The sequence below is a fragment of the Camellia sinensis genome, chromosome 11, assembly GCF_055761805.1.
Source record: "Camellia sinensis isolate YWXY chromosome 11, ASM5576180v1, whole genome shotgun sequence".
NCBI lineage: Eukaryota > Viridiplantae > Streptophyta > Magnoliopsida > Ericales > Theaceae > Camellia > Camellia sinensis.
Window position 1 is genome coordinate 143969474 of NC_138971.1, and position 23812 is coordinate 143993285.

General features: G+C 39.4%; 3 protein-coding genes across 3 annotated transcripts; all 3 read left to right on the forward strand.

Annotated features, from left to right (window-relative positions):
- The first annotated feature begins 11253 nt into the window (after window positions 1-11253).
- LOC145802728 (uncharacterized) lies at window positions 11254-12123 on the forward strand. The gene is made up of 3 exons (XM_082895493.1): window positions 11254-11378; window positions 11455-12057; window positions 12109-12123. The coding sequence occupies exons 1-3, from the start codon at window positions 11307-11309 to the stop codon at window positions 12121-12123; spliced, it is 690 nt and encodes a 229-aa protein (XP_082751619.1). The 5' UTR covers window positions 11254-11306.
- On the forward strand, window positions 12010-13277 carry LOC145802729 (uncharacterized). Its single transcript, XM_082895494.1, has 5 exons — window positions 12010-12142; window positions 12275-12512; window positions 12610-12639; window positions 12728-12978; window positions 13059-13277. Exons 2-5 carry the CDS (start codon window positions 12281-12283, stop codon window positions 13275-13277), a joined length of 732 nt encoding a protein of 243 aa, XP_082751620.1. The 5' UTR covers window positions 12010-12142; window positions 12275-12280.
- A 4621-nt stretch (window positions 13278-17898) lies between these two features.
- LOC145802730 (uncharacterized) lies at window positions 17899-19692 on the forward strand. Its single transcript, XM_082895495.1, has one exon. It carries the CDS (start codon window positions 17899-17901, stop codon window positions 19690-19692), a length of 1794 nt encoding a protein of 597 aa, XP_082751621.1.
- The last annotated feature ends 4120 nt before the right edge of the window (window positions 19693-23812 follow it).

The window sequence follows — 23812 nt, forward strand, 5'->3', positions numbered from 1 at the left end:
TTTGACACAAACTCAAATCTCAATATAATAATATATTTCTTATATCATGTGGTAGTTACTGCGATATTTTCTATTTAGTTTTGAACAAAAGTTAGTTTAATGAGTAATTGAGAAAGACTTTAAACATTGAAAAATCTAGAAATCCCCTAGATTTTGATTTGTGATTATGTATCAATTTTAAGCAGAATATAACAATCCCAATCAAACAATCAAGACAAAGAGACACAACGATTTTACGTGGAAAAAATCACAATTGGACACCTCCAACTATGATCAAAAAACCACGGGCAACAACCACAAAACAATCCACTAAGAAGATTTAAAAGAATTACACAGGTATACTCTCAATTACCTAGCGAATCCACGCCTAATTGAACCAACCTCTATGTGCCTCTTCCAACCCGTCTTCACCTCGGAATTGTCTTTACGATGAGCCACCCCGGAATCCACCAAAGCTTCAGGCTCGAATTCTTCAGAATCCACCGAAGAACAACTCTCTCTTTTGTAGAACAAAACACAACCTTTGATGTACTCTCTTTAAACCATGAGTTGAATACTTAATAAAACATCAAAGAAAAACTAACAATATTTCCCCGGATATACACCTTAGAATCCAAAAAATAAGATCTGGAGGACTTGAGGAGTAGTCTAGTTTTGGGAGAAAACCAACTACTTATAAAAAACCAAAAAGTAATCCTAGATTTGGTAGAAAACCCAATCCTTATTGAAATCCGGAAAACTGTGTTCGCGCGGTCCGCTCAAGCGCCCAACATCCCGCTCGAGCGTCTTTAGTAAAATCTGCACGTGATATAACAGAGGTCCGCTCGAGCACCAGAGAACCCGCTGGAGCGCAAAATTACACATCAGTACTTTTACAGGCGACCAAAACTGCTGGAACTAGGAATTCTCCGCTCGAGCGCGGGTATGTCCGCTCGAGCGAACAGACAATTTTGAATGCATTTTTGCATTTTGCTTCAGCGGCGCTACCCCGGACCCCTCCGCGAGCTGACCGGGCAGCTCGATCCCCGTCATAATCAGCGAAGTGGCAATCTTGAAAGCATTAGCATCACAAACTTCTCTGAAAAGCACAATTCGGGTTGGATTCGCATCTAAACACTCATAACCTCACTGAAATAAAAGTGCGAAAAAAAATACAACTGAAAAGAGTTTTGTCAAACGAGATTGCCAAAAATAAAACCTAATAATCTCCCCTTTTGGCAATGTCGTGACAAAACACACCTAACAAATAAAATCCTAAACACCCCAACCCATTACAGCCAACAAAAGCCAACTTCTTTCTCAAGGTCATGATCTGCAAAACAGTTATTAGTGCCACAATCTCCAAAACAACTATTAGTCCCACAAGAGTATATAAAAAAAACAATAGACATATGACACGATTATCTTGAAACATGAGATGGAAAACATGAATAGATGAAAACTAAGACTCATGAAAAACAACTCTCAAACAATAAAAGCAAGATCATAAACCACACAAGCAATGATATGACGATGTAAATACCATGAACATACAAGAAGGGCAAATAGTGCATAGCAACATGCAAAACATATAGTCAATCTCTCTTACAAAACATATCAAAGTTTTCATGTGTTCATACTAACAAACTCTTGCAATGATAAACCAAACTCCCTTACCAACCCAAATCAATATGAACCAAACTCCCTCTCACTAAAAACAACCACAAACACTGAAAATAGTGAACAAGAAGAAAATGACAAAAAATAATATGGTGGAGCAAGCAAAGAATTTCAGATTAGTACCTTAAAACACATAAGATTATCCAAGAAGCACAATTACTAGTAAACACAATGTGCACAGTCTGTAGAAAATTCCTCATGAAAGAAAGTGATACATTGTGTGAAAAGCATAGATTCCATGATAAAAGTGTGTGTGTGACTCTTAGAGTTCGACAAACACTAGATTCAATCCTAGTAGTGATATGAAAGCTGGACCTCCGACAAGATAATCTTAAGCATGACAAAGGAAAGTCAAACCACTAGGAATCAAGGGGTATTTGGTGAGTAAAGGCGGAAGCTCCCCCTCAATCAATGAATCTTTTTTTTTTCTTTCTTTTGCACATTTTTTATTTCTTTTGCATATTTTGTCTTCTTCTCTTTCTTTTTCTTTTTCATTTGTTTTTTTTTTCTTTTTCTTTTGCACAATCATTGGTGGCTGACACGCTCAAGAGTATGGAAACCGAACCAGAGAAGCATGGATATAATAAGGATGGCCTGGTTGGTGACTCTGAGGTAGCCTTTTCCTCATGGCTAGACTGCAAGGAATTAAGGGGAAAGCCATGGAGATGCAAAAGGATGGTAGGTGGTTAAGAAACTCAACATCACCCAAGATATGCTAGTATAGGTCAATTCCTCTAGAAAAGCAAAAGATACAATGCCAGAAGTCCAAAAAAAAAATAATCACTAAGGCAGAAGACTCTAAAATTTGCTAATCCAAGAGTGTGTACAGAATGAGACATACTAATCAAAAACACATACTCCAAAATGAGTAATGACCACAGAAAGTACACACATATTAACATGTAAAAGATATTCTCATCAATTCCAATATGCACCAAGGACCACTCAAAAAATTTCAAGCTGGCAAAACCATATTAAGAAAATCTTTTTGGTATTTTTTTTTTCATTTTTTTTAACCAAAGCAAGACAAAAACCGAACATGCACACATTTTTTTTTTCTCACAAAAAAAAAACACAGAATTCCAAAAACTAAACCAAATAAAAAAAATTAACACAAGTCAAGTTTTCTCACCCAAAATGCTTTAGTACGAACAAGGTTGTGAGAATTGCAGTTCTTGGGTGGTGTCTTGACGTTGTGGTTCTTTTCCCCTGCAATAGGAACCCGTCTCGACATGGTTTCCAACTTCCTATTCCTAGGTCTAGGCAAATACACTCTCCCATGCAACTTATAACAATAAGGGCGAATATGACCATGCATACCACAATGATGACAAATAAAAACAGGGTGTACCTTCTTTTCTTTTACCTTACCAACTCTAAGAAGTTTGAGAAGTCCATCCTTTTGTTGAATTTTTTGTTCTCCCTTTCCTTGAGTTCTTGTATCATGAGATGTTGAAGCAATCTGTTTTTCCTCTTTCTTACCACCAAATCCAATGCCACTCTTGCCACAACTCATTTGTTGAGACCCAATGATATCCTCCAAAGTCTTTGATCCTTTGTTCCAAAGACCAATGGTAGCCATAGCACACTTGAGCTCTTCCTCTTTCTTGATCATTAGTTCTTCCAAAGCAACTTGTGACATCTCGAGAGATTCAATATTTTCTTCATACATGGCATGGGTTTGCAGTAGCTTATTCCTCTCTGTCTCATAAGTCAACAGTTTTGCACAAAGAACTTGTCGATCATCAGCTACCTTGATGGCATTAATCCTGGCCTCGGAAATCTCCTCCTTAAGTTTGACATTCTCACGTTCACATGCTTTGAGTTTTTTTGTAAGTTTGTCATTCAATTTGAATAAGTTAAGAGACTCCTTATACAACTTTTCATAAGCTTGCTCAAGCTCTTCATGATCACTCTCCGAGGATTCATCATCAGTGATATTCTCAACTGACATCTTCGGAGAATCTGTTTGTCCTTCAACTTCGGAAGCCGCCATGAAAGCAAAAAATTGTTTATGACCCTCTTCGCCTTGATCTTCATTGTCACTTTCATCTTCATCAGATTCAGATTCATCATCCCAAGTGATGGCGAGGGCTTTTTTCTTCCTCAAACGAGTAGGGCATTCTGAAGCAAAGTGGCCAAATCTGTGGCATTCATAGCATTGGAGTCTTTCATAGTTCCCTTGTATCTTTCCTTTTTCCTTCTTGGCTATAGAATTAATTTTGAGTTTATCTTTGCCTTTAGATTTATGAGAATGAGTAGATTCCAAAAGATTAGGATTCTTTTTCAAAAAAGATTTTTTAAATTGTTTAACAAAAGCAGCCGTAATCTTGGAATCTATATCACAATCCTCATCAGAATCCTCTCTAACTTTATGAGCACTACTAAAAGCAATATCTTTTTGTTTCTTTTTGAAATTCATATGTGCCTCATAAGTTTGGAGATTTCCAACCAACTGATCTAGCTTGAGGTTGTCAACATCTTGAACCTCCTCAATAGCTGTAACTTTTGGTTGGAACCGATCGGGCAAGGATCTCAAAATTTTTTCTACAACTTTGGATTCTGAAATTTTTTCACCTAAATTGAAGTTGGAATTTACAATGTCACTCAACTTCGCATAAAATTCATCAAAGGTCTCACTATCTTTCATTGAAAGGTTTTCGAAACTAGATGTGAGCCTTTGAAATTTTGAGCGTTTAATAGAAGGAGTGCCCTCATAAATAGTTTGTAAGATATCCCAAGCCTCTTTTGCGACTTCACAATTGCAAATACGACTAAACTCTTCAGGTGTGACAGCGCAAAAGAGAGAATTGATAGCTTTACTATTCCAGCTACTATTTTGGTAATCAGTTGTGTCCCACTTATCAATTGGTTTGGGGAAAGTTACTCCATCAACAGTAATTGTTGGTTTAGTCCACCCATTCATGACGGATTGCCAAACCTTTTCATCAATAGATTTTAAAAACGATCTCATCCGAGCTTTCCAAAAAGAATAATTGGATCCGTCAAGTAGGGGTGGTCGAACCATAGAATTTCCCTCACGAATTGAATCCATTATCACAAATCAAACAAGATCTCGTTCTAAAAGAATTTTATTTTTTTTTTTAAAAAATAGAACCACCCACTCTGATACCAATTGAAAAATTTGGAAATCCCCTAGATTTTGATTTGTGATTATGTATCAATTTTAAGTAGAATATAACAATCCCAATCAAACAATCAAAACAAAGAGACACAACGATTTTACGTGGAAAAAACCACAATTGGACACCTCCAACTGTGATCAAAAAACCACGGGCAACAGCCACAAAACAATCCACTAAGAAGATTTAAAAGAATTACACAGGTATACTCTCAATTACCTAGCGAATCCACGCCTAATTGAACCAACCTCTATGTGCCTCTTCCAACCCGTCTTCACCTCGAAATTGTCTTTACGATGAGCCACCCCGGAATCCACCAAAGCTTCAGGCTCGAATTCTTCAGAATCCACCGAAGAACAACTCTCTCTTTTGTAGAACAAAACACAACCTTTGATGAACTCTCTTTAAACCATGAGTTGAATACTCAATAAAACATCAAAGAAAAACTAACAAAATTTCCCCGGATATACACCTTAGAATCCAAAAAATAAGATCTGGAGGACTTGAGGAGTAGTCTAGTTTTGGGAGAAAACCAACTACTTATAAAAAATCAAAAAGTAATCCTAGATTTGGTAGAAAACCCAATCCTTATTGAAATCCGGAAAACTGTGTTCGCGCGGTCCACTCAAGCACCCAACATCCCGCTCGAGCGTCTTCAGTAAAATCTGCGCGTGATATAACAGAGGTCCGCTCGAGCGCCAGAGAAACCGCTCGAGCGCAAAATTACACATCTCAGTACTTTTACAGGCAACCAAAATTGCTGGAACCAGGAATTCTCCGCTCGAGCGCGGGTATGTCCGCTCGAGCGGACAGACAATTTTGAATGCATTTTTGCATTTTGCTTTGGGGGCGCTGCCCCTCGACACCGCCGTGGCGCTACCCCGGACCCACTAAGGGGCGCTGCCCCCTCGACCCCCGCGAGCTGACTGGGCAGCTCGATCCCCGTCATAATCAGCGAAGTGGCAATCTTGAAAGTATTAGCATCACAAACTTCTCTGAAAAGCACAATTCGGGTTGGATTCGCATCTAAACACTCATAGCCTCACTGAAATAAAAGTGCGAAAAAAAATACAACTGAAAGGAGTTTTGTCAAACGGGATTGCCAAAAATAAAACCTAACAAACATGAAGAATCAAAGTGAAAAAAATAATAATAAAAACATAACTCAAGGTCTGAAATAGGAAATGACCAAAAATAACGGGAGCATAGTGTAATCTATCCAAAAGTTTTATTTTATATTATTTTTCCATTTGGATCTGTGTTACATAGACTCGAGTAGTGTGGATGCATATTTAGAGGCTGAATCCATTAAACTTGAAATTTTAGAATACGCAAACTTGGCAAAAAGTATCATATTTTATATTTTTAATCTATTATAGAAGATAAAATAACAATACATGTAAGAATATAGTGTCAAAAAGATATTTTATTCATTTTATAATAATTATCTAACAATATATATATATATATACACATATAATAATAGTGTTAGATACCAATATAAGAAGTGTCTCATAGAAAGTATGAACGTATAGTCCATACCATTATTTAAGCATAGAGTCACTACAAGAAAAGGGGGTAAAAAACACGGAAGCATTAGCGACGGCAATTTTCCCGTCGCAAAAAATGGTTTTTTGCGACGGCAGCCTCAACCGTCGCAAATGAGGGCTTTAGCGATGGCATTGTCCCCGTCGGTAATAAGAAATGCGCGGTAGGAAGTAAATGCATCAGTATTAGCGACGGTTATTTTTACCGTCGCCAAAAGCAATTTTTTGGAGACGGCGTACGGTTGCTGTCGCGAATATTTTACATATTACGACGGCAATTGTCCGTCGCAAATAAGTGTAAGTTAAACGGCGTCGTTTTATGCATAAATTACTTCATATTTGCGACGGTGTAAAACCTACCGTCGCAAAAAGTGAATTTTTTTTTCCCCGCTCTTCATCTTGCCGCTCGATCAAAAGAGAAACCTATATCCAAATCCCTAAATCTGTGAAACCAAGTTCTTTCCCCCAAATCCTTGCGAAGCCGAACGGCGAACGGTGGTGCGGTGGTGCGGCGGTGCTGCGGCGAGGACGAACGGTGGTGCGGTGGTGCGGCGGTGCTGCGGCGAGGACGAACGGCGCTCTCTCTCTCTCTCTCTGTGTATAGATATATACATGTATCATCTATATATATATATTGATAATATTTACATTATGAAATCTGTATATATATAAATCTGTATCAATATGTATATATATAAATCTGTCTCATCTTTATATATATATATACATTATTAAATCTGTATATATACATTATTAAATCTGTATATATAAATCTGTATCAATATGTATATATATAAATCTGTCTCATCTTTATATATATATACATTATTAAATCTGTATATATACATTATTAAATCTGTATCATCTTTATATATATATATATATTGATATATATATATATATATATATAAATATGTAAATTAATATGTATACATTATTAAATCTGTATATATACATTATTAAATCTGTATATATATATATATATATAAATTTGTAGCATCTTTATATATATATATATATATATATACATATTGATATATATATACATTATAATTCTAATTACATTGATATTATAAAATCTGTATATTTAAATAAATAATAATAACATTTATGGAAATATTATTGAACACGAAATGCAACCAAATTAGTAAGTTTATTATTTTGACATTTATGGAAATATTATAAATAATAATAACATTTATTATTTTGACAAATAATAAACTTTTAAAAATTCACAACCTATTTTTATATATGTAAAAAAAAAAATTAGTAAGTTTATTATTAAGTTTATTATAACCAAATTAAACTTAGGTTGTTTATAACCAAATTAAACTTATTAAGTTTATTATTAAGTTTATTATAACCAAGTTTATTAGTAAGTTTATTATTAAGTTTATTATAACAAATTATTAAGTTTCTTATAACCAAATTAAAAATTAGTATAACCAAATTAGTAAGTTTATTATTTTGACATTTATGGAAATATTATAAATAATAATAACATTTATTATTTTGACAAATAATAAACTTTTAAAAATTCACAACCTATTTTTATATATGTAAAAAAAAATTAGGAAAAAAAATTGAACACGAAATGCAACCAAATTAGTCCAAGAATAGTTTGGTCAGGAGGAAGTGACTCTACTTGATTTCATTTATGAAAATTAGGAAGGTAACATGGAAAGTAGTTCTGTAGTTGTAATATTTTCTCCCTATATGTTTATTTTCATATATTTGACTTTTCTATATGAAGAAGGGTGTGCATTTTCATGCTGAAAGGCCAAAGTGTAATCGGAATTGTAAATTGCAAAAATGGGCTATGAAGAGTCTATTCTTTTTATTTGTTGTATTCTATAATAACACTGCTTGCATTTTCGAATGTAAATGGTACTCCTATTTCATTTTGTGATCCGTCTATATTGGTTTTGAACTACCTGGTTGTTTCCTTTGAATATTGCAATTTCAACTTTTTGATAATTGACAAAATCTTTCTATGGAATAGAAATCCTAAGGTGCAACTTGTGTCTCATGTGGTGTTTGGTTATGATTTATTTATTTTTTAAGTTATGACTCAGAAAGTATGAAATTATATCATTTTTTATGTTCTCCTATTAAATCGGTAAATAACTAACTAGGATAAGACTACCTACCTATTTCAGAGAAATTGGATGGATAGGTATCATGGTACATGAATACGTTGGTATTATATTTAGAGTTACTTTGATGAGATATTTTTGTGGATGTGCACAGATGATGGATAAGAGTTGGATCGATTTTCCAAATAGGATGTCGAGCGAATACATTAATGGGATTGATGAATTCCTTGTGTTTGCCTACACCAATAGGGTTGAAGGTTCGATGATCAGTTGTCCATGTAGGAAGTGTGAGAATCGATACTATTTTGTACGAGAGGGTGTACGGGAGCATCTGATTTTGAATGGTTTTTTTAAAAAATACAAACATTGGATTAATCATGGGGAATCTTACGTATCTCTGCATGGTAATCGAGAGAATGAAACATTAGCTAATTCAGACATTGGGGATGATATGATTGGAATGATACAAGGGGCTATGGGAAATCCACATGCCGATACAAGTGTTGAGGGTGATGAACCACAGGGGCCTGATCCTCATGCATTTGAACCCCAGCTCGGTCCAAATGCAGAGACTGCAAAGTATTTCAAACTTCTTCAAGATGCACAAAGTGAATTGTATCCGGGTTGTCAGAAGTTCACATCTTTGTCATTCATTGTTCGACTTTTACATTTGAAGGTGCTTAATCAGTGGACAGACAAGTCTGTTGACATGCTGCTTGAGTTATTGAATGAGGCGTTCCCGTTGGGTGTGAAACTCCCAGACTCATATTATAAAGCTCAAAAGGTCACAACAGATTTGGGCTTCACGTATGAGACGTGGGATGCATGTCCCAACAGTTGTATGTTGTTTCGAAACGAGGATGCCAATCTTGATAAATGTATCATATGCAACAGTTGTAGATGGAAATCAAATGGTGATGGTGGTTCAAATGGTCTTAACAAAGGTGGCAAACGAATAGCTGCAAAACAGATGAGGTATTTTCCTTTAAAGCCAAGGTTGCAGAGGTTGTTTATGTCATCCAAGACGGCCAAGTTAATGAGATGGCATGCAGAGGAACGAACTGATGATGGTGTCTTTAGGCATCCTGCTGACTCCCTTGCATGGAAAGATTTTGACCGTCGGAATATTGAGTTTAGTAATGATTGCCGAAGTGTAAGGCTTGGCTTAGCATCTGATGGTTTTAACCCATTCAGAACGATGAACATAGTTCATAGCACTTGGCCTGTTGTGCTCGTTCCATACAACTTGCCGCCATGGATGTGCATGAAGCAACCATTTCTAATTTTAGCCGTGCTTATTGACGGCCCAAAAGGACCTGGTGACAAGATTGATGTGTACATGCAACCGTTGATTGAGGAGTTGAAAGAACTATGGAATGAGGGTGTGTCAACATTTGATGCATCAACAAATCAAATGTTTCAAATGCATGCAGCTTTACTGTGGACAATTAGTGATTTTCCTGCATACGCAAACTTGTCAGGATGGAGCACTAAAGGCGAATATGCATGTCCTTGTTGCAATAAGGAAACTACATCGTGTTGGTTGAAGCATAGTAGGAAATAATCATACTTGGGTCATCGCAGATTTTTACCTACTGGCCATAAATTCTGGAAGGATAAAGTATCATTTGATGGTACTCGGGAAGTCCGACTCAAACCCAAATTGTTGTCTGGAACTGAGATGTTGCTACAATTAGAATCTGAGGGTATTTTAACCCAATACAAGAGGGATGACCTTAAGGAGAGGCATAGGAGACAGGTAGAGAAGGAGAAAGCTGGACATCGCACCCACAGTTGGAAGAAAAAGAGTATCTTTTATGAATTGCCATATTGGGAGCACAATCTAATAAGACACAACCTCGATGTGATGCATATAGAGAAGAATGTTTGTGACAATGTGTTGTGGACAATATTAGGGGTTGCAGGAAAATCAAAGGATGGCGTTAATGCTCGGCGTGATTTACAAGATATGAATATTAGAAAACCCCTACATTTGCAGTTAAGAGGGTCGAATAAAGCCTATTTACCAGCAGCACAATTCACGATGACCAAGGATGAGAAAGATTTGTTCTTGAAAGTGTTTAAGGAAGTAAGAGTTCCCGACAGCTATTCATCCAATATATCACGTCGTGTGCGCTCACATGATAGAAGTATTGGGGGTCTTAAGAGCCACGATAGTCATATTCTGATGCAACAACTTATTCCATTGGCTATTCGAAGATCGTTACCGAAGAATGTAATTGAACCCTTGATTGAATTGAGCAATTTCTTTAGACAATTGTGTTCAAAAGTGAATCGTGCGACGGATTTGCAATATATTCAAGATCGTATCGCTATAACACTTTGTCATCTAGAGAAAATATTTCCTCCGAGTTTTTTTGATATAATGGAGCACTTGCCTATACATCTAGCTGATGAAGCCTTATTGGGTGGAGCGATTCAGTTCGATGGATGTATCCAATTGAGAGGTATCTTCTTACTTTGAAGCAATACGTGCGTAATAGAGCTCATCCTGAAGGATCAATTGCTAAAGGATATCTTATGGAAGAATGCCTGAATTTTTGTGCACAATATCTCAATGATGTGGAAACCAAATCTAGTCGACCCGTGAGGAACTATAGTGGTGCTGATAATTTGGGTCATGCTATTGGTGAAAACACAAGCTTTTATCTTGATAATACTTCTTGGGTACAAGCTCATCGGTACATCTTATTCAATACAAGCGCGGTTCAACCATTCATAAAGTAGGTTAAGTCACTCACTCAATATTTTATTATGTTTTATTGAATTTTCTACAAAATTTTTTGTATTGCTAAAATTTCAATCTACACAGCGAACACCTTCAAGTACTTAAGCTCAAAATGCCTCGTGTTGACGATCATCAGCTTCGGCGTGAACATTTTGAAACTTTTCACATTTGGTTCAAGGAACATGTATGTATTTAACTCTATAGATTCTAGTTACTTAAGTCGAACTACAATTTAAATTTTACATTTTCGTATAAAATAGGTCCAAACTTTGCGAAGGACTACTGATGTCATATTTTCTGAAGAGATTATTCTATTGGCAAATGGTCCTCATAACTTGGCAAGGAGGTTCAACGGGTATATACTGAATGGGTTTCGGTATCGAGTAAAGGCCATGGATGATCGTCGAGCCACACAAAATTGTGGTGTAGCTTTGAAGGCAGATACCATAAGTTATGCTAGTCGAAAAGACAAGAATCCTCGTGTGGGGTCTGTGTACTATTATGGACAATTGACAGATATTGTTGAGATTCGATATTCCAATGAGAAGAAACATGTGTTGTTTAAGTGTGATTGGATTGACAACATTCACGGAAAGAAAGAAGATGTCTTCAATTTCACGTTGGTGAACTTCAATCATTTGTTGTACCGAGATGATCGAATTACCAATGAACCTTTCATCTTGGCGTCCCAAGCAGAGCAAGTTTGGTATGTTGCAGACCCGTTACAACCAGACTGGCAAGTCGTGGTGAAGATGTCTCAAAGAGGTTTATTTGATATGAGTTCGACTGATCCACAAATCGAGCCATACATGAACCAACAATTGGAAGAAAATATAATGCTTCGTGATGAAGAAGTTGGTTGGGTGAGGGAAGCCGCAGAAGGGGAAACAGTTGATGTTCAAATAGGCTGATAGTGGTGGAAACATTAGTAATTCAATTAAGGCCAAGGTTGTAGTTAATCATCAATTTCTTAATTTACTTTGTCTTTGTAATTGTATTAGTTCAATTAATGTCATATTATAGTTGACAACAAACCATTGTCTATGTTTCTAATGTCAATTAATGTTATATTGCTTGCAGATTATTATGGGAAGGAAGAGGAAGCCTGATCATCCCCGGCGCATGATGTCTGATGTGCTACATAACAGGACATCAGTAGCAACACCATCAGAGGAGGCATCACATCGGCCACTATCGGAGGGGCCTTTAGTGACACCACAGCAGCTACCATGTACTCAGCCTCCACGCCTACCATCGGTGCGTCCACCATCAGTGCCACCACTGCAGCTATCATCATCAGCTTATGAGCCATCCGCAGGTATATAAATTTGCTTTGATTTGTATGAAAATTATTTAAACATACATTTATTTATGCTCATTATATATAACTTATTTTTTCTCATTGTATTTTGCAGACCCTTCGACTTCTTCACAGCCCACCTCAGGTTTATGTGATATGATTTGTATTCACATTATTAAATTTGCATTTGTTTATTACCATTGCATATTGTTTATTGTTATTGTATCTCACAGGTCATGTTAGTTCTTCATCAACCTCGACTAGGCGTGGTAGAGGATGTGCCAAGGGCATTAAAGAGTGGGGTACTGGTAAAAAGCTAGACATACAATTTGATGGAAATTACTGTCCAATAGGGGATAACGTGGCTAAGTTAACTACTCAACTTGGCATTATTGTGCGGAATGGTAACATTGTTCCTCTAACTTTTCTTGACTGGAACAATGTGCCTGATGATATTATTGATGCTATCTGGAAGGATGTGAAGGTAAAAGTATATTTTTGTCCACAAATTCGAATTCCAAAATTGTGTTATTATTATTTAAACTTTGAAATTGTGTTTTATAGGACAATTTGAATATATGTCCAGAGGAGTACAAGCCAATCTGCATGAAAAACTGCAACAGCATATGGAAGGATCACAAGAACAAGCTTAAGGCTAAGTATTTCAAGCCTAGAAGTTCTGATCCTAATCTGAAGGATGATGTTCCTATGCACATTGTGCCATACCAGTGGGAAGAACTTGTGGAGTATTGGCGTACTTCCGATGCTGAGGTATACAAATAAGTTATATTTATGATATGTAAACATACAATCATATTTACATACTCACATTTGTCGAACCTGTTATAGAAAATCGCAAGTAGGAACGCTAAAAATCGGCGAGCTCACGGCATAGCTCATACCACAGGGCGTACTACTTTCTCTCAAATACGGCATGAGGTTTACATTTTATTGTTATATTTTTGTATATAAATAAACATTGTATATTTACAAATTATTTACATTCTAATTTTCATATTTCTAAAAAAATGCAGATGACCAGTAAGGGGGAGTCTACTGATAAGATGAATGTTTGGCTTATGACACGTAGAGTAGATGACCCAGAGGTTATTCAGACCTTGGTAATTTCCAAACACCTTTGATTGTATTTAAAGTTTATTTTTTGTGTGTCAACCATCTTAATTTGGCATATACTTATATGTCTTATTCAATACAGGATGAGTTTAATCGTCAACTCTCTATGCTACCTGAGGATGGTCGGACTTTGGAGGCTAGGAATGCCATTTTCCATGAGTTGATAGGTCATGACGGACATGGATATTGTCGCACATACGGGAGAATTGTGCCTCAAAGAGCGGTGTATAAAGATGGTGCTGGGCCATCACAATCAACACCCCAGCCATCGACTATTGATCAGATCACGCAGAAGGTTCGTGCAGAGCTAAGGGATGAGTTGAGGGGAGGAGCTGCGAGCAGAGTTCTCTACACATTTACAGCAGATGAGAGCTGAGATGATGGCCTTAGTGTCACAGGGGGCAAGTGTGGATCCCAATAGACAGGTTCGATATAAATTAAATTGTTTGATAGTTCAATTTTCACACAAGATTATGTATAAAATTTGAATATGATTACCACATTATGTATTGACTATCATAGGTTCCTGATGCATCGAGTGGCCACCGGGCATTTAGGGAATCTGCAGAAGACGAGAATCTATATACACCACCACCAGAAGATCAGGTATAAAATATATCTTTGCATTCTAAGCTAAAATGTATCTTTGCATAATTTAGACATTCTAAGTTAAAGAGAGACTTGTGGGAGAAAACGGGGCTCGAATCGGGTTCCCGGTTGGGAGTTAGAGCCGGATTTCACTTTAGGCAAACTAGTTCCTTAAGAAACTTGAATTCGAGGCGTTAACGCCCCAAAATCACCAAACGGCGTCGGTTGAGCACGAAACTTGGCACACGCGACCGCCTAGGCACGAGAGACTTGTGGGAGAAGACGGGGCTCGAATCGGGTTCCCGGTTTGGGAGTTAGAGCCGGATTTCACTTTAGGCAAACTAGTTCCTTAAGAAACTTGAATTCGAGGCGTTAACGCCCCAAAATCACCGAAAGGCGTCGGTTGAGCACGAAACTTGGCACACGCGACCGCCTAGGCACGAGAGACTTGTGGGAGAAGACGGGGCTCGAATCGGGTTCCCGGTTTGGGAGTTAGAGCCGGATTTCACTTTAGGCAAACTAGTTCCTTAAGAAACTTGAATTCGAGGCGTTAACGCCCCAAAATCACCAAACGGCGTCGGTTGAGCACGAAACTTGGCACACGTGACCGCCTAGGCACGAGAGACTTGTGGGAGAAGACGGGGCTCGAATCGGGTTCCCCATTTAGGAGTTAGAGCCGGATTTCACTTTAGGCAAACTAGTTCCTTAAGAAACTTGAATTCGAGGCGTTAACTCCCCAAAATCACCAAATGGCGTTGGTTGAGCACGAAACTTGGCACACGCGACCGCCTAGGCACGAGTGACTTGTGGGAGAAGACGGGGCTCGAATCGGGTTCCCGGTTTGGGAGTTAGAGCCGAATTTCACTTTAGGCAAACTAGTTCCTTAAAAAACTTGAATTCGAGGCGTTAACGCCCCAAAATCACCAAACGGCGTCGGTTGAGCACGAAACTTGGCACACGCGACCGCCTAGGCACGAGAGACTTGTGGGAGAAGACGGGGCTCGAATCGGGTTCCCGGTTTGGGAGTTAGAGCCGGATTTCACTTTAGGCAAACTAGTTCCTTAAGAAACTTGAATTCGAGGCGTTAACGCCCCAAAATCACCAAACGGCGTCGGTTGAGCACGAAACTTGGCACACGCGACCGCCTAGGCACGAGTGACTTGTGGGAGAAGACGGGGCTCGAATCGGGTTCCCGGTTTGGGAGTTAGAGCCGGATTTCACTTTAGGCAAACTAGTTCCTTAAGAAACTTGAATTCGAGGCGTTAACGCCCCAAAATCACCAAAAGGCATCGGTTGAGCACGAAACTTGGCACACGCGACCGCCTAGGCACGAGTGACTTGTGGGAGAAGACGGGGCTCGAATCGGGTTCCCGGTTTGGGAGTTAGAGCCGGATTTCACTTTAGGCAAACTAGTTCCTTAAGAAACTTGAATTCGAGGCGCTAACGGACCATTTGCGACGGCGTTTTGCCGTCGCAAAAAACACGTTTTCCTGTAGTGAGTGTTGACATGAATATTTGATTTATTTTAAATAATTCATATAACATGATTTTAGGCATCAATTGTTAAACAAAATTTAATTGTTCGAATATCAATTATGAAACAATGACCCAATTTAGTTCTTGATAATGGTATAATTAATTTTTATACTATAGTTAATATTTAAATGAAAAAATAGTGTGAAGTTAATACAGCTAGAAATTCTATGAGATCCTTCCTTGCCCCCGAACAAAGTGAGGACAATTGTTTCGTCCCTACTTTCATCACCAAACCGCCAGGAAAATAATAATAATAATAATAATAATAATAATAATAATAATAATAATAATAATAATAAGTGAGCTAAAATTGTCAACATGTCAACAAGAAGTCTCACCTTATGGGAGGTTAAAAGTCTAAAAAAGAGTATGAAAAACTTTTAAATGAAGTTTGAATATGATTATTCTATAAATAATAAACTTGAATTGTATTCACATCTCATGAATCAAATTATTTGTATTTCCCTCATTAAAAATTATTATATATAATAAAATTTCATAAATATCAACTATAAAAGATAACACGGTCCTCTCTCTAGTGGAGGTTTGGTCCTCTCTCTATAGTGGAGGTTTTTCTTGCAGTTTGCAAGTTTTTCTTGTGTTAGAAGGTTGGCGGAGGTGGTCGTGCAACGATGGCTGATTCGCTTATCGACCTTACTCGTACGCTATCTCTAACTTCGGAGGAAGACGCAGTTGTGAGGATTGGAGGGGACTCTACAAGCTTGATGATGGGCAAATCGGATATGTGCCTTGTTGGCAAGTTGCTCACTCGTAGGCCGTTTAATGTTGAAGCCATGAAGAGTACTCTGCTATCGGTGTGGCAACCCACTAAAGGAATGCAGGTACGCGTCATTGGCGAAAACCTGTTTGTGTTCGTGTTTGGTCATGTTATGGATAAACGGAGAGTATTGCGGAACGGTCCTTGGACATTTGATAAGCACCTTCTCATGTTGGGCGAGATGGATCCAAATGTTCAACCATCTGATATTCAATTGACATGGGTGCAACTCTGGGTGCATGTTTGCAATCTTCCTCTAATTCTGATGAATAAAGAGGTTGGGCAAATAGTTGGCAATTCTGTTGGCCAATTCCTCGATATGGATTATGAAGATGGAGGCATTGCATGGGGCCGAACAATGCGAATTCGAGTGGCCATTGATGTTCGAAAGCCCCTCAGACGGGGGATGAAATTGGCTTTGTCCTCTGCCGACCCTATCTGGGTAGATTTCAAATATGAACGCCTCCCGATCTATTGCTATTTTTGCGGAAGGCTCGACCACAGCGACCGGGAGTGTGATGCTAAACTCTCCTCTGCCGATGGTACTCGGGTTGATGCTTTGCAATATGGGGCATGGTTGAGGATGGATACATTCAAAAGCAATGGGCCTCGTCGCACTGGTTCGATTGACCGAGGAGTAGGGAGGAGGCCTCCTGGTGGGCAGGGGACACCGATGCGGATGAATTCTGAACAGGTGACTCCGGAGGTGGGGGCACCACAGAGTGTTTCGCCAACTTGTGCTCCGGTGGCTGTGGGAGACGACCGGTTTCAAGCTAAGAAACTACTCAGTGGAGAATCTCTGAGTTCCGTGATTGATGGCGTTGGTAAAGGAAATGCCATACATGTGGCTACAATCTCGGGCAGTACCATATATTCACCCACGTCTACTAATTTTGAATCTTTGAATGGGCGGGAGGCTAATGCAAAAGAAGGGCTGGGGCCTCAATCTCAGCAGTCCAGTTTGGGCTTAGATGGGACTACGCCCCCGGTAAATGAGTCAGTTTTGACGGCCCAGATGCCTTCCCTGGATCCTATTCTTCTGATGGAGGTTGAGGATAGCCCACGAAGTGAAGCAAGGTTGCCCAAAAAGAAATGGAAAAGGGTGGCCCATCAGCACATGGCCTCCATTACGGTTCACAACCCTGTTACGGGATCCAAGAGAGTGCTTGAGGAGGTAGCAGTAAAGGATAGGAACCTGAATAAGGAAACCGTGACTGTGAAGGATGGGAAACGATTGTGTGTGCATGGGGGTGATGACAGCAACCCACATAAAATTATTCCAAAGGTGTGTGTGCATGGGGGTGATGCCATCAACCCACATCAAATTATTCCAACGGTGGAGGCTGAATTTCAGCCCCGCCGATCCCAATGAATGTGGTATGTTGGAACTGCCGCGGGCTTGGGAACCCACGGTCAGTTCGATCTCTTCAGTATCTACTGAAGATGGAAGTTCCTGGGCTGGTTTTTATCATGGAGACCAAGCTCGATTCGAAGCGTATGGATGGGATCCGGCAAAAACTGGGCTTGTGTGGTGGTTTTTATGTTAACCGAGTTGGACTTGCGGGCAGACTTTCTTTGTTATGGCCAGCAGGTATCCAGGTTAGTGTGAAAAGTTATTCGATTGGTCATATTGATGTATTTGTAGACGTTGGTTTAAGGGAACAACCTTGGGGATTTATGGGATTTTACGGACACCCGGAAATGGCACAACGGAAAAATTCTTGGGCATTATTGCGTAGACTAGCAACATGTTTCCAAATGCCTTGGCTTTGTGCGGGAGATTTCAATGAAATTTTGTTTAGCCGCGAGAAGTGTGGTGTCATGGGGCGTACTCCATCCCAAATGGAACATTTTCGGAATGTGATCACAGATGCACACCTGGCTGATCTAGGTTTTGTTGGGCCAATTTTCACTTGGTCCAATAACCGCGGTGGCAACGATTTGGTTCGGGAGCGATTGGACCGTGGGTTTGCTAATGATGCTTGGCAACTCTTGTTTCCACATGCAAAGGTTTATCCTATAGCGTGCACATCCTCGGATCACCTACCGATCTGTGTTGACATTAGTGGGGCTAAGGATAAACGTCAACCTACTGCTAGTGCCCATCGCATGTATCGGTTCGAAGCTATGTGGCTACGGCATGCAAGTTGTGAGCAAATAATTGCCGATAATTGGCTGTCCTCTTCTACTGCGGATGTTCGAAATTTGGTCTCTAATATTACAAGTGTAAATTCTTCACTGCGTCGGTGGGATCGTAATGTTTTTGGGTGTGTCAAGCGACAGTTGAAGGAGAAAACCGAGCAATTACAACAGTTACTTATGCACAGTTCCAATTCTCCGAACGATGTTGCAGACATGGATAAGCTACGTAGTGATATTGATGAGATTTTGGAACGGGAATCTATTTTTTGGGGTCAACGTGCTAGGGCTAATTGGCTTAAGGATGGGGACCGCAATACTTCGTTCTTTCACTCCAAGGCCACCCAACGTCATAAAAAGAAGAAAATTGATGGCATTGTTGATCCTAATGGCATTTGGCAGGAGGATCAAAGAGTGGTGGAGGACAATTTTGTGAATTATTTTCAGGAATTATTTTCGGCGGGCGAGGGACTGAACATGGGGCCAGTTTTGCAGTTGATTCAGGCGAGAGTTCCCGATCACAGTGCATCTCATTTGAGTAGACCATTTTCTGAAGTCGAGCTCCACCATGCGCTGTTCCAAATGCACCCAACAAAGGCTCCCGGGCCCGATAGTAAGCCTGCTTTATTCTTTCAAAAATTTTGGCCTGTGGTGGGCCCTAGTGTGACTTCTGCTATGCTTGGGGTGTTGAATGGGGTTGATGAAATTTCACATATTAATCATACTTTCATTGTATTGATTCCTAAAATTAAGAATCCCAAGCTCATGTCAGAGTTTCGGCCAATTAGCTTGTGTAATGTTGTTTATAAAATAATTGCAAAAATGTTGGCCAATCGTCTTAAAGAGGTGCTGCCTTCTGTCATTTCCGACACTCAGAGTGCGTTTATTCCGGGCCGTCTCATTACTGATAATGCGTTGGTGGCATTTGAAGTGTTCCATTTTCTTAAGAATAAGAGGGCCGGAAAGGATGGTTGCATGGCGTTAAAACTTGACATGAGTAAAGCCTATGACCGAGTGGAATAGCCATTTCTTAATCAGATGATGCTCATGCTAGGATTTCCGCAACGATTTGTGCAACTAATAATGAATTGTGTGTCCACTGTTTCGTTCTCCGTGCTTGTTAATGGAAAGCCTTCAAGCATGTTTTACCCAACAAGGGGTATCCGCCAAGGGGATCCGCTTTCGCCTTATTTGTTTACTATTTGTGCGGAAGGAATGTCGGCACTTCTTGACCATGCCATGGCAGCTAACCGGTTGTCCGGAATTTCAATTTGCCGGGGTAGTCCACGCTTGTCACATTTATTTTTTGCCGATGATAGTCTTCTATTTGCGGCTGCTAAGGAAGGTGAGGCAGTTGTTTTGAGAGAGATTCTCCACAAATATGAGCAAGCATCGGGGCACAAAGTTAATTTTCAAAAATCGGCGGTTTGCTTTAGTAAAAATTCGGACTTGGTTACTCAGCGAGTGGTGACATCTATTCTTGGGGTGGGGTCATTGGCGCCGTATGGGAAGTATTTGGGATTACCATATTGTGTGGGGCATTCAAAGCGCGCTGTTTTGGGGTTTGTCAAGGAGCGCGTATGGTCTCGTTTAAATGGTTGGAAGGAAAAAATTTTATCGGTGGCGGGTAGAGAGGTCCTCATTAAGTCTGTTGCTCAAGCCATACCCACTTATATTATGTCCTGCTTTCGCCTCCCAGATGGAGTGTGCCATGAAATTGAGTCTATGGTGTGCAATTTTTGGTGGGGACAAAAAGAGGAAACCCGTAAAATTCATTGGACTAGCTGGAAACAATTGTGTAAATCTAAATTACGGGGTGGTATGGGATTCCGGTGCCTTCAACATTTCAATTCAGCTTTGTTGGCCAAACAGTGTTGGCGATTACTGCAACGGCCTCAATCCTTGGTTGCGTGGGTCTTTAAGGCTAGGTACTTTCCACAAACTTCATTTCTTGATGCTTTGGTCGGGAGCAATCCCTCATTCACCTGGAGGAGCATAGTCGGATCTCGAAGCCTATTAAATGCTGGGCTTCGATGGCGTGTTGGAAATGGTGCAAGCATCTCGGTTAAGTATGATAAATGGGTTCCATGGCCTCATTCTTTTAAGGTAATTTTGCCACCTTCCAATCTTTCGGATGATGCGCGGGTTTGTGATTTAATTGATTCTGAGAAGGGAGCATGGCATGATGAGATGCTTACGCAAAATTTTTTGGGCATGGATGTGGAGGCTATCCGATGCATTCCTCTTTGTCCCACGTTACCTTCGGATAAATTGGTCTGGCATTTTACCCGAAATGGTGAGTTTTCGGTTCGATCGGCATATCATTTGTGTAAGGATATGGCATCTGTGGATGGACACGGTGATACCTCCAATATTGGGCAGTCGCAGAGGCAGTTCTGGCGAGGTCTTTGGCAGCTTAATTTACCGACCAAACTCAAGATTTTTGGCTGGAAAATGTGCCTCTGGTTGTTAACGGTAAGGGCCAATCTGCGACAACGTCATATTGTCAATATGGATTTATGTCCCGGGTGTGGAGTGGAGATTGAAACGGTTTGCCATTGTTTTCACAACTGTGGATTTGCCATGCAAGTGTGGAGATCGAGCTCACTTAATTTGATTATCAAATCTAATCCTATTAACAATTGTTTTGAGTGGGTCTGCCAACTCATGGCCACAAATGGTCCACAACCCATGCAATTATTTATTGCTATTTGTTGGTGCCTTTGGAATAATAGAAACTCCATTCTGTTTGGCAATAAATCAAGGACTGTGGAGGAAGTTGTTTCTTTCGCGGTGAATTATGTTTCTAACTATGTTCAAGCACAAGAGTGTGGCCATCTTCCTCCGGCCCAGGTTCGGATGCGAAGGTGGGTTGCGCCACGTGAGGGTGTCTTCAAACTGAATTTTGACGGCTCTGTTAGGACGGCCCATGCCAGTGCTGGTGTTGGCATTATTATTCGGGACTGTCATGGGAAAGTCATTGCGTCTATGGTTGAGCGGATCCAGTATATGGAGGATGTTGATTGTGTGGAAGCTATGGGTGCGATAAAAGCTCTTCAATTGGGTTGTGATTTGGGATTGGGACATATTCATCTGGAAGGTGATTCTCAAAACGTGGTGGCTGCTATTCAAGGTAAGGCGGATAACTTATCTTGCTATGGTCATTTTGTAGGTGTGGCTCAAGCGCTCATGTTGAGGTTCCTTTCTTCAGAAGTTTCGCATGTTTGTCGAGATGGCAATTCGGTGGCTCATTGTTAAAGTAGGCTAGCCTTTGATTTTGAGTCGCCACGTATTTGGATGGAGGAGGTTCCGTCCTCTTTAGTGGCGTTGGTGATGTCTGAGGCGTCTTCTTCTGTGTAATTGCTTATTCTCTCTAAAAAAAAAAAATTATTATTATATATAAATATGGCGAATTTGAACATATTTTAAAGTTGGTCAATTTTTTAAAAAAGATTCAAAGTCAACTCGATTATCTTATTGCATTACAACAATAATAATCAATTTAATTAAAATTTATTTGAGATCAATTTAAAATGTAAGCAACCAATTATTTAAAACATTTAATTTTAAAGCTATTTAAATTTTTTAAATAAAACTTGAGCAACTCAATTTATTTACAACTCTGGTACATTCGCTGAAAGAACTTTGATATTTTTTCCTGTAACTTAGTTTTTCAACATTACCATGTTAAGACCCATTTCTCTATTATACTTTTTAGTAAAGGATAGCTTGGGCTCATGTAATAACCCTCACCACTGCTTACCGATAAACACTGATTACCGTTAAACTGAACTGATTATGACTGATAACTGAACTGACTAAAGTACCGAACTGACTGACTGAAAAACTGGAACTGAATTGACTGAGTATGTGTGTTAATTTGTATTCTATCTGTTTGATTGTTTCTTTGATCTGTTCACGTGTTATGTTTAAACTGCTAATTGAAGGCCTTATCGGCGACCGAATCCGAAATTGATTAATGTTCTATGATCCTCACAATTAATGTGATTTTCTAGTGTATTTATCTGAAAACTGATTAGGTATGATTAAATGAGATTAAAATGAGTTAATTACATGAATTGAACTTATTTACCAAACTTGCCACTAAGTGGGCCACTACCTCACACACTTAGAGACTTGTATATGCTTGATCAAAAAAACATTTTCCTCAGCCCTTTTCCTTGTTCTTGCCGACCAAGAGAGGAGATAGGAGAGAATTGAGTTCATTTTGTTGAATTGGCTTGAATTGCTTGGAATTGAAGTGTAAATTGTCAAATTGGACTCTTAAACCTTGAATACAAGACTAAGGTAGGACTTTCATCTTCTTGTTGTTGTCATAGAATTAATTCTTGCATGATTCATGCTTCAATTGTAGAGTTAAGACTTGTTTTAGTACATACATGTAGGATTAGAACATAATTCATGCATGAATGTTTGAATTGATGAGTTTTGAGTTGAATTCATGGCAAATTGTCACATGCATGTCCATGTCTTGAGTGTAGGCCATGTTTTCATCTTGTTTGTGAATCAATGGGCTCACTAGAGCATGTTTTGAAGCTTTGAATTGATTTGAATTCATGCATGCTTGCATGTTCTTCATGTTCATGAAAATGGTTTGAAATTGGATTTGAATTAAACACCCTTGGGCTTTGATTTCTTAAAATTGAGCTTTGAACCATGTCATTCTATATGTTTACAAGTGTTTTCTGGAAATTCAGCCCAAGAGGATCAGTTTTGAATGCTTTTAAATTTGGTCTTTGGCTTTGAGGTGCAATATGGAATTTCCAGATTTTGCACTTCCGCTCGAGCGGGAAAAGTGCCGCTCGAGCGTGGAATCCGAGCACCCAGCATCTTGCAACTGTTTTACAGTCCGCTCGAGCAGAGGATTGGGCGCTCGAGTGGAATCACGTGTCTCAAGCTCGAACGGGCGTCGAGCGTCCGTCGAGCGGAGATTCCACCCATCCAGCACTTTTGACTGTTTTTGCAGAACGCTCAAGCGGGTAATTCTACGCTCGAGCGGGTACCTTTGTCTGCATGTCCGCTCGAGCGGAGTGACCTACGCTCGAGCGGGACTCTGTTTTCTGAAAAATCTGAAACTGCTTTTAAAAGTGCATCTTTGCATCCTCATCTCATTCTGGGCATT

Bases quoted from the DNA above. Each gene is read 5' to 3' on its own strand.
- LOC145802728 (XM_082895493.1), top strand. From the start codon at position 11,307: ATGCCTCGTGTTGACGATCATCAGCTTCGGCGTGAACATTTTGAAACT. The intron at 11,379-11,454 runs GTATGTATTTAA...CGTATAAAATAG, and splicing joins ACATTTGGTTCAAGGAACAT to GTCCAAACTTTGCGAAGGAC.
- LOC145802729 (XM_082895494.1), top strand. From the start codon at position 12,281: ATGGGAAGGAAGAGGAAGCCTGATCATCCCCGGCGCATGATGTCTGAT. The intron at 12,513-12,609 runs GTATATAAATTT...TGTATTTTGCAG, and splicing joins AGCTTATGAGCCATCCGCAG to ACCCTTCGACTTCTTCACAG. The intron at 12,979-13,058 runs GTAAAAGTATAT...TGTGTTTTATAG, and splicing joins CTATCTGGAAGGATGTGAAG to GACAATTTGAATATATGTCC.
- LOC145802730 (XM_082895495.1), top strand. From the start codon at position 17,899: ATGAATGTGGTATGTTGGAACTGCCGCGGGCTTGGGAACCCACGGTCA.